Here is an 11,003-nt window from a genome sequence, read left to right on the forward strand (position 1 = left end):
TTTTTAACCCTGGATTCATTCAAGGACACTGTGTAGGATTTAGGAATGGTGGTCCACCGCTGAATGAATGAATGTAGAGCAAACACTGGGATCCGAAGATCAACAGGACTCCAAATGAATACCCGCAGGCCGGCGAGTGTCGGAGATCGACAGCTGGGAGGCATATTTTGACAGACAAAAAATTAAGACCTTTTATTTTGATGTTACAAGATCACCATAATCTTCAAATTTAGAATTCAATTTTTAAAAATTAACAATCTATAATAAAAGAAATTTTAATTAAATTGTCTGCTGATTATTTATTTTCCAAAGTTACAGGGAGCCGCAACAGAGGGACGAAAGAGCCGCATGCTTCTCTGGAGCCGCGGGTTGCCGACCCCTGGTTTACACAGACAGATAGACACTGCAGGAAATCATTCCTCTGAGTGATATTCTTTAGTGCAGCTTAGTTCTTTCTACTAATTGTGTTGTCGTTTTTTTTTTGAGGAAGCTAAGTGTAATTCTGAACACATGTATGCTTATTTAGGCACAGACCCAGACTTCCAGTATCTAAAACTGTACATTTGGTGTTTATGGAAAATCTGACAAAAACTATAAACCTTCTTTGCTTTTCTACCACTGTCTGTCCTAAAGCTTCTTCCCGAGCTGACCAACCCAGACGAGCTGCTGTCCTACCTGGGTCCCCCCGACCTCCCCAACAACAGCAGCGACGACCTGCTGTCTCTGTTCGAGAACAACTGATGCGACGTTCGTGTCCACGCCGGTCAGCTTCCAGTCAAACCTCTGCTTCTATCTGCCGTCTGAAGGCAGCACCGGCTCTGTTTGCACCCACTACCTGTGTCTGTCTGTGTGTGTGAGAGCGAGTGTGTGAGTGTGTGCCCGTCAGTGTGTGTATAAGAGCAAGCGTTTGTGTGTGTGTGTGTGAAGGTAACTGTGTGAATGTGTGTGTGGTGGTGTTTTTGTGTATCGTTGTCTTTCTAAAGTGTCCTGCTGTACTCTGAAGTCGTCTCAGTACAGTGTGGATGTAGGACTGAACAGTATGAAGAATAGAACCGTACGCAGGCTCCGACTGCAGACCAGCATTTTAAACTATAGCACAAACCACAGGCTGGAGGATTTCTATTTATAGGTTTTATAAGTGGAGGATAATGGAAGTTAATGGACACATTGATATGGCGGTTCCTAAAGTCTGACTACTGGACTCTTACATGCCCCAATGTTAACAAACACGTATCGTCTGCATGTCACAACATTGTCTGAGGTTTTACTGCAACTTATCCTTCCAAATTTATGCTGTAAATCCAGATGTTGTTCAAACTCACTAAAAGTAAAAATTGTTGCGCAGATCCCAAAGTTTCCAAAGTCACCAAAAGTGTCCAGCTGAATGCTGGCTAAAGTTCTATGACACTAGAAGGACACTGTCCTGTGATATGCAATCCAAACCAAATCCAGACTAAAATTTAACAGGTTCTTCCTTTGCCAGACATGAACTTTTCATTCCAGAGCCTCTTGCCTGACCCTTTTTGTCTTTGAAATGGCATTCCAAGTGACTTCATAATAAAAAACACACACCGATAATAATAATTTAGTCCTTATTGATACAAGTTATATTTAAATTGTGTCCAACTTCAGGAAAAAAAAAACAGCAGAGGCACAGCAAATAATTAATGAAGCAGTTTTTGATGCTGATATCAAGTATCTTAATCCCAAAACGAGTCATGATCTAATTTGCAGCAGTGATTCATCGATCGATCCCACTGCATATCTGCGTTGCAAGAATTTTTCAGAGCAGCACACAGCGATACTGTAAAGATTGGACACAGCCAGCATAAACACATCTAAAGAACTCTAATTCACCTTTCCCAAATACCACCGCCATTTGGGAACCGTTGAAATATTCTATATTATTCTTATTGTCAACAGATCACATGAAAGCACTGAAACCAACTCTACGTTATTCCATCTCTCAATACTTTGACTTCACTGGGTTCCTACAAAAGATCTTCAAAGTAAAGTTCATTTCTATAATAATTTCGAGAAACAATTGCAGCTTTCTTGCAGGTGACTGAAGATTATTTGTATAAGTCTGATTTACCAAAAACTGTTGAATGCCACCTGTTCATGACCTTTACCAAAGAATAAAAGCTAGATTTTCAGACCGCAAATCATCAAATCCTGCTTTCAAAAACCAAAAAAGTAACAGTTAGCATCCATGAACTGTATTACAGGACATGAAAATACTAATACACTACCACTGAAAAATTTTCCATGAAGACTCGTACTTTTATTCATGTGCTAACATAATTGCACAAGGGTTTTCTAATCATCAATTAGCCTTTTAACACCATTAGCTAACACAATGTAGCATTACATTCAACAGGAGTGATGGTTGCTGGAAATGTTCCTCTGTACCCCTATGGAGATATTCCATTAAAAATCAGCTGTTTCCAGCTACAATAGTCATTAACAATCCCTAAACTGGATTTCTGATTAATTTAACATGATCTTCGTTGGAAATAAAATGCTTTTCTTTCAAAAATACAAACATTACTGAGTCACCCCAAACTTTTGAACGGTAGTTTACATCCTGCCTAAACATGCTATGACCGTGTACCAGGGTCATTGTAAGAAATCACGCTGGATTTTCTTTTATTTTTCTATAGTTTTGTAATGGCCAAGTCTCCCTCAGGGTTGTGATTTAAAGGGGAACGTCGTTTTTTTCCAACCTGGGATCTGTTTCCATATGTCACTTCATACAAGTGAGTGATGGAGAAATGAATTTTCGACATAGCTCCAGTATTTAGCCAGGCAGGCAGCTTAGCAGCTCAGCTAGCGAAAAGTATCGGGCAACTGGCCCCCCCGCGTCAAAGTCCGCCCTAACGCTAGGAAGCAAATCTCGTTCCGAAATCACACGTTTTGGCGCGATTTCGGAACGAGATTTGCTTCCTAGCGTCCTGAGCTTTGGATACATGTGACGACAAAGAGCGATCGCCAGGTAATGTGGAGGTTTTCGTTCACTTCTCATCTCTAGTATGTTGTGGGACACTCGTTGAGACTATCTGAGCCGGTCAGTGTGGGGGGAAAAAAGCACGTTAGGACAGACTTTGACGCGGGGGGGCAAGTTGCCCCATACTTTTCGCTAGCTGAGCTGCTAAGCTGCCTGCCTGGCTAAATACTGGAGCTATGTCGAAAATTCATTTCTGCATCACTCACTTGTATGAAATGACATATGAAAACAGACCCCAGGTTGAAAAAAACAAAGTTCCCCTTTAAATCTCAAAGAACCCTGTGGTTCAAAGTCTAAATAAAGAATGAACTAAAATAAAACCAAACTTAGAGCCACTGAGGAGGAGGTAGAAAAATGACGGAAGAAGAAAACCCACTTTGCTTCATTTTGCAAGTTTAGATAAACACTATTGCTCCATAGATGCTGCCAGTTAATTAAGTCGTTAATATTTTCTCATTTCATTAGGTCAGCCGCTGTAGCTATCCTTATTTTATTTTTTTATTTTTTGAGCTAAGATGACCCTGATACACCTTCCTGAAGTACCTTGCCAAAGTGAATATTGAAACAAATCAGTTGCTTTGCTGAAATAGGCCGATAAAATATAATCTCAGTCAATTATGTTCAAACTCATTCTACAAATAACAATCTGTTCATACAAGCATTTCCTGAATGTGACCCAGTATGTAACAGTAGTGTTGAATTTCCTCATAAACCCAATAAAAACTGGAGAAAAAAAAATTTAAGCCTATTATGTAATAACAAAATTATTTACAATTTTAAAAAAATGATTAGATCATCCAAATAACAATAAATACGATAAATATTTGGTTTAAAAAAATTGAAATGAATTTAGAGACTGACCGTGACTCTACATGAATTCTGATTTTAAAAATGCAATTATAATTTTAACTGATTAGTTGTTTTTTTAGTTTTGAAATCTGTGAATTCTACAAATCACTTGAGAAACAACCTGTTAATACAAATTGTTCTTTCACCAGGCCCAGTATTTGTCTGCGGGGGTGTTGGTTTTGCTCATAAACAATCTGATATCATAAAATATCAGTAATAATTATTTTACAAATTATCCCGACTTAGTCAACTAATTCTAGTTTTATTTTATTACTGTATTGTGCTCAAAATTTAATTCAAATTTTTTACATTTAAATTTCAGGTGTAATCAGTGACTGCTACAAATAAAAACTGCTACCAAAAGTGTTTTTATTTGGTCCTAAAACCAAATGCAAAACATATAATTAATTGCACAATAATACAACTCTCAGTAATTATTTAAATTTTCCAAATAAATACCAGAATTTTAACAGAAAAGACTGGTCAATAAAATCTCTATAATTATGGTATCATTCAGGTGAAATGATTGTTTTTAACCTCGTGTAAATTGATGATTGCTGCAAATAACTTGAGAACTAAGTGATTCTTGCATGAGGCCCAGAATGGTTGGTTTTAGTCATTTTATGTGAATTCTTAACAATAACAACATATAGAATAGCAATCATTTCATTTTAATCCTGGTGAAGACGGCATGAGATGAAGAGGATCTAAGCATGAAGTGATCATTGAGTAAACCAGAGAAAATACAGCCCACATGTACAGAAGACATTTAGAATACGTGAAGCTGGGAGAACGCCGAGGTTCATTGCGGCTCCGACGTCCTTCGGCACTGTGAAATATGAATATAAACCCCACCACCACCACCACCACCACTCTTCCCTCTGTCAGTTCACCCTCTCTGGGGGGGTTTCAAGCTGTGTGTTGTGGCATTTTCTGCCATCTGAAAGCCGTTTGTATGTTTTTAAATGGTTTGACATGTATAACCCATCATGACACGGGTTTGTGTCCTGTATAATCAGCTGTTTTCATTAGAGAACGTGTGTGTACCAAATGAATTGTTAATCATGGTAATTTTAATGTTATTAGTTGGATAATGGATCATTGTTGGCACTGTATACATACTGTATGTTAGAAAACTATAAAGCAACTGTAAAAATGTCGCAGTCATACATACATTCGTGATGCATGTATGACAGAAAACTTGCAGTCAGCTGACATCCAGTTAATGCAGTTACAGAGGTTGAAATTATTCTTAATACCACTTTTTAAAGCTGACGTTTTTCTATGAAGGATTTTCCGACTGGTCCGACAAGGCAGCAATGATTAATGTTCTTTGCCAATTTGAGCAACACAATAATGTTATATTTGGAAAATATGGACTATTTAACTGCAAATTTGCTAGAAAAAAATGTTTTTTAATATGTAAACTATTCCACATATTTTGTAACACATTGTAATTGCCATTATTTTCTATTTATTTTTTAATCATAATCATCATTGTACCTACAGTTATTTTGTCCCCCTCCTCAAACTCAGAATCAAAATTAAAAATCACTTTATTTGACAAAAATGGTTTGTTTTGGAGATTTACTCATGACTTGTATGTGTAAGGAGGCAAAGCATATATTGGTCTGTATAAGAAACTGAATACTTAATTACTTAATTGTAAAATTTCATCTCCTGAATCGTCACATAAAATCAACCCTGGTTCTTTGATAGATTTATAATAGTACTTCTGGAAATATGACAAAATATATAAGAAAATATACATACAGCAACTTGAATGATCTGTTTTGGAGATGTCGACAGTTGTGTTAATATCCATTTCTTAGCAACATGGCCTCTTATGATTTGATTGACTACAGCTGGTGACTCCTCTGAGCCGATTTAAGTAATTGCACTCTAGGCTTTGCCACAAACACGACAGTTTGAGGCTTAGCACAGATCTAAACAAGAAGAGCACTCAGAGAGCGCAGTACTCTGCAAAGGCTGCTCAGTCATTTGAGTTACGACAGATGGAATCTTTCAACAATTCGTGATCTGCAGCAGTTGATTTGTACTAGGATCGCAATCATGTGCTCTTCAGCAGTCAGTTGATGTAGTGTTCACTTGTTATCGTTACAGTGATGCTGTGCCACTAGCTGGCAGGGATGCAGATATATGTAACAAATCCGTGGATCCAGACTATAAGCTGCATCACTGCCAAAATCTAAATCCTTGTCATTTCCGACCGTCCCTGAAAATTTCATCCAAATCTATTTTTGAGTAATGTGTAGGATCCACCAGCCATTATTCCACAGTGGAACAGGACAAGAACAGATTTTGTCTGTCCCTTTCCTGCCCTGGGTTTACCACCTTAACAAGCACAGGTTGGAGACAGGGCTCGCTTTGATCAGTGGAGCTGAGACCCCCATGGCACTGCAAGCAAGACGCTTTCCAGATCTGGTACGCGGGTGCAAAGTAACGAATCAGCAGGAAAGTGTGAGACCAGACTTTAAAGGATTCCCCTACACAGACCTCCAGGATGTAAATTAGGCCTGTCTCAGTCAAGAGACTGGTTTAAACCCCCAGCCACTATCAGGTCTACAAGGGACCAAATGGCCACCGATAAACATTCGGACTGATTCCTGAGCCATTGAAGGGGTCTCAGGAACCTACATGACAACTTTAAAGACATTTCACTCACTGACAAAGGAGCTCTGGACTCACGTCAGAACCGACAAAGACAATCGCCTCACAATTCTGGACTCAACTCCTTTTCATGTACATCCATTTCACAGAACAAATGAACTTTTCAATGACTTCATGGTCACTCTACATCTTTGCCTTGCCTTTAATCTTTTATTTGTCCTGATTGGTATCAATATGATAATTTGTAACATGTCTGTCATTCACGTGATCATGTTTAATATCATTCTGATCCTCTGTCAGTCAGTAATACACCTAGGTACATCTTGTTCACCAAATTACAATATTTTTGGAGTTGTAGATACCACAAAATTATCTGCAAATGTAATTATGCCAGGGACATCTGGATTTAAGCACTCCCCAACGGAAGTTGGTCCAGATGCCCCCCTTCCTTAATGAGATGCAAGAATCCGTTTTAAAAGACCACATCTGAAAGCACCACTTTGAGCTCTCCTTTACCATCAGAGTCCTCCTTTACCATCAGAACAATCCTTGATCATCGAGTTTTCCTATCTGAGCACAATCCATCATTCCGAGGCTCCATTCTGTCCAGCGCTGTTCCAACCCACATCAACAAAGGCCGACCGGACCATCCACCAAGGCATCATCATCACGACATGCAAGTACCTTTCAGTCACTGGAACTTGGTGCAACTTCACCAAATTACCATTTCAAAGACACCATTCACAGGGTATCAAATTGACAGCTGCTTTCAGGTGTGGTGTCTTTATCGCTTTTCCCTCAGAACACCATATTTCAAATGTAATATTTCTGATATTGCATTAAAATATTGTGCTCTCTTCCTTCCTTTTCCCATCATTCACATTTAACCCTCTTATTTGTTCTGTGTTGATGTTCGTCTGAATGTGTGTTATTGTTATTGTTTAGTTTAAAAAAATTTACCTAAATATAAGTTCAGTGCCGCAGTTGTTTTGTTGTTCACATTTTGGTCCCTAACTTGTATAGATTCCAGCTACCTCAATTTTATACATACCCTGTCAAGTTAAGTAATTCTTCTTATGATTCCTGAAGCTCTTCTTGACAGTGCAACAAAAGTGCTTCATGTGCTGCATTATTGTATTTGTCTAATCTAAATACTTCGCTGGTCGAATATCAGGTAGATTCTAATAATTCTGCATAAACTATTAACCTCATTTAAGCAAACATTTATCCTACATTTTATACATTGATGGAGAAACAATATTAATTAAAGCTGCAAGCAGCGATGGACGGGTCCTCGCATCTACGCTGGTCGGCGAATCCACGCACGTCCACCAGGTGGCGCTGTGACTGAGAGTGTATGTCGGCCTCTGATTGGCATCTGGACCATTCTGATCATACATGTAAAATTTCAGCCAGATTGGAGCATGTTCAGAGCAGTTATAAAGCATTTCCTGTCCATCCACCAGGTGGCGCTGCGACTGAGACTGTATTTCAAACAGTGGATGTGATGAGGGTTGGACTCTGATCAGTCATGTAAAGTTTCAGGCCGATTGGAACATGTACAGGCTACTTATAAAGCATTTGTGGGCGGCATGGCTCAGTGGGTAGAGTGGCCGTCTTGTAACTCGAAGGTTGCCGGTTCAATCCTCAGCCCATCGTGCTCATGTCGAGGTGTCCCTGAGCAAGACACCGAACCCCTAATTGCTCCTGGTGTGTTGTGGTTAGCACCTTGCATGGCAGCTTCCACCATCAGTGTGTGAATGGGTAAATGTGACATATCATGTAAAGCGCTTTGGATAAAAGTGCTATATAAATACAACCATTTACCATTTCCTGTCCATCCAACAGGTGGCGCCGTGACAGAGTGTATGTTGGCCTATGGATGTGATCAGGATTGGAGTGTGATTATACATGTAAAGTTTGAGGCAGATTGGAGCATGCAGAGGACAGTTATGCATCTCCTGGGGGGATCTCCTAGGGGCTTAGCCCCCCCTGTCCTTAAAACCTAGTGGCGCCTCTGGTCATACAGCAGCTGTTGTTTCATGGCCAAGCATCAAAACTCTGATGGTCGCCATGGCCACACCATTTGGCTTCTGGTTGAACTTTTGATAACTTTTCATCATCAAGTCCTGCTGTGTGGACTGACAAAATTTCAGGTCTCCTGGAATTATCCCTTAGGAGGTATTAACTCTCAAAAATGAGAAAAATCATCAACAATCTCCCAATTAATCCAAGATGGCCAACTTCCTGTTGGATTTAGGGCATGGCTCCAAGAGGCTTTTTTGTGCATCCTGATGTGCTCTATAAGCCTCCCAAATTTCATGGATGTAGGTGAAGCGTGCTGGGGGGCTGTTTGTTAAAAATACTGTAGGGGCGCTATAGCATGTGCAGTGCCGAGATGCATACAGTGTTGTTCCTTGGGTCAATGGTGATGTGTGTGGTAATTTTTGTGAGCATTGGAGTATTCCTAACCTGTCAGAAAGGACTTTGTTTTTCATGGCGATATTTGGTTGCTACAGCAACAGCGTTGCATGAAATGTCACACCCTTCACAGTGTGGGATTGTCAAGAGGTGAAGACTCGACTGACCAATTTCCAGCATGATATCACCAAGTTTGGAGCCATTGTACCTGAAAATATAAGGCCTTAAACTTACCATTACCAACAGGTGGCGCTATGACTTTTTCAGAATTTATGAGTGTGGATGTGTTCAGACTGGACCTGATGTCCAGCATGTGAAGTTTGAGGCAGATAGGATCTTGTTCAGCTGAGATATGAATCGTTAAATTTTCATGGCGAAACATCGAAATTGGTTTGGCCGCCACAGACACGCCCTTTGATGACAAGTCACCATTTTCACTGGGATGCATCATCAATGTGTTCAGCCTGTTGTCACCGCATTTGAAGTGAATATGATCAGCTGGGTAAGAATAGGGCATGAAAGTGTAAACAATGTCTATTTCCTGAAACCACAAGGTGGCGCTATGACTGTGAATGAATATCCCAATGTGGATGAAATCAGGACAGGACTGTCATCATACATGTAAAGTTTCAGGCAGATTGGAGCATGTTGAGAAGAATTAGACACCACTTCCTGTTTCATGGCAAAGGATCAGTATTTTGAGGGGCCGCCATGGCCACACGTTTTGGCTTCTGGCCGAGTTTTTGATAACTTTTCATCAGGAAGGTCTGGTGCATGTACTGGCCAAATTTCAGTTCTCTCAGACTTATCCCCAAGGAGCTATTAATTTTGACAAATTTACAGCAAATTCAAGATGGCCGACTTCCTGTTGGGTTTAGGGCGTGGCTGTGATTGACTTTTTGGTGTGTCCTGATGTGGTGCATATGCCCACATAATATTGTAGCTGTAAATGAAACATTGTGGCAGTTGGCCTAATGACCACTTTTTCAATGTTGCAGGTGGTGCTATAGAGCCATTTTGCCATGCGCATGCGCATGCGCAACTCCCATAAAATATCAAATTTTTCGCCAGTCCTGATGTGCATGCCAAATTTCACACGTTGTGGGGTATGAGAAGGCTACCAAAAAGCCAATTAATTTGCCGGGAGAAAAAAAATAAAAATAATTAAAGCTGCAAGCAGCGATGGACGGGTCCTCGTATCCACGCTGGTCGGTGAATCCACGCACGTCCACCAGGTGGCGCTGTGACTGAGAGTGTATGTTGGCCTCTGAATCACATCTGAAGCAGAGTCTGATCATACATGTAAAATTTTAGCCAGACTGGAGCATGTTCAGAGCAGTTATAAAGCATTTCCTGTCTATCCACCAGGTGGCGCTGCGACTGAGAGTGTATTTCAAACAGTGGATGTGATGAGGGTTGGACTCTGATCAGTCATGTAAAGTTTCAGGCTGATCGGAACATGTACAGGCTACTTAAAAAGCATTCCCTGTCCATCCAACAGGTGGCACCACGACTGAAAGGGTATGTTGGCCTATGGAATTGATCAGGATTGGAGTGTGATTACACATGTAAAGTCTGAGGCAGATTGGTGCATTCAGAGGATAGTTATACAGCAGCTGTTGTTTCATGGCGAAGCATCAAAACTCTGATGGTCGCCATTGCCACACCATTTGGCTTCTGGTTGAACTTTTGATAACTTTCCATCACCAAGTCCTGCTGTGTGGACTGACAAAATTTCAGGTCTCCTGGAATTATCCCCTAGGAGGTATTCACTCTCAAAAATGAGAAAAATCATCAAAAATCCCACAATTAATCGAAGATGGCGTACTTCCTGTTGGGTTTAGGGCATGGCTCTAAGAGGCTTTTTTGTGCATCCTGATGTGCTCTATAGGCCTCCCAAATTTTATGGATGTAGTTGAAACGTGCTGGGGGGCTGTTTGTTAAAAAGTCTGCAGGGGGCGCTATAGCACGTACAGTGCCGAGATGCATACGGTGTCGTTCCTTGGGTCGATGGTAATGTGTGTGGTAATTTTAGTGAGCGTTGAAGTATTCCCAACCTGTCAAACGACACTTTGTTTTTCATGGCGATATTTGG

The 11,003-nt window shown here is 40.4% G+C and overlaps 1 protein-coding gene across 3 annotated transcripts in view; it reads left to right on the top strand.

The window, feature by feature from the left end:
- Positions 1-7,347, top strand: part of zmiz2 (zinc finger, MIZ-type containing 2) — a 54,915-nt gene extending 47,568 nt beyond the window's left edge. For all 3 annotated transcript variants that reach the window (XM_051938760.1, XM_022209030.2, XM_051938759.1), the window contains one exon: positions 634-7,347. In XM_051938760.1, the coding sequence (XP_051794720.1) occupies positions 634-741 (108 nt within the window). In that variant the 3' untranslated portion in view covers positions 742-7,347. The remainder of the gene's footprint in view (positions 1-633) is intronic.
- Positions 7,348-11,003: the final 3,656 nt, after the last annotated feature.

This window comes from Acanthochromis polyacanthus, chromosome 18 (genome assembly GCF_021347895.1).
Source record: "Acanthochromis polyacanthus isolate Apoly-LR-REF ecotype Palm Island chromosome 18, KAUST_Apoly_ChrSc, whole genome shotgun sequence".
Classification (NCBI taxonomy): domain Eukaryota; kingdom Metazoa; phylum Chordata; class Actinopteri; family Pomacentridae; genus Acanthochromis; species Acanthochromis polyacanthus.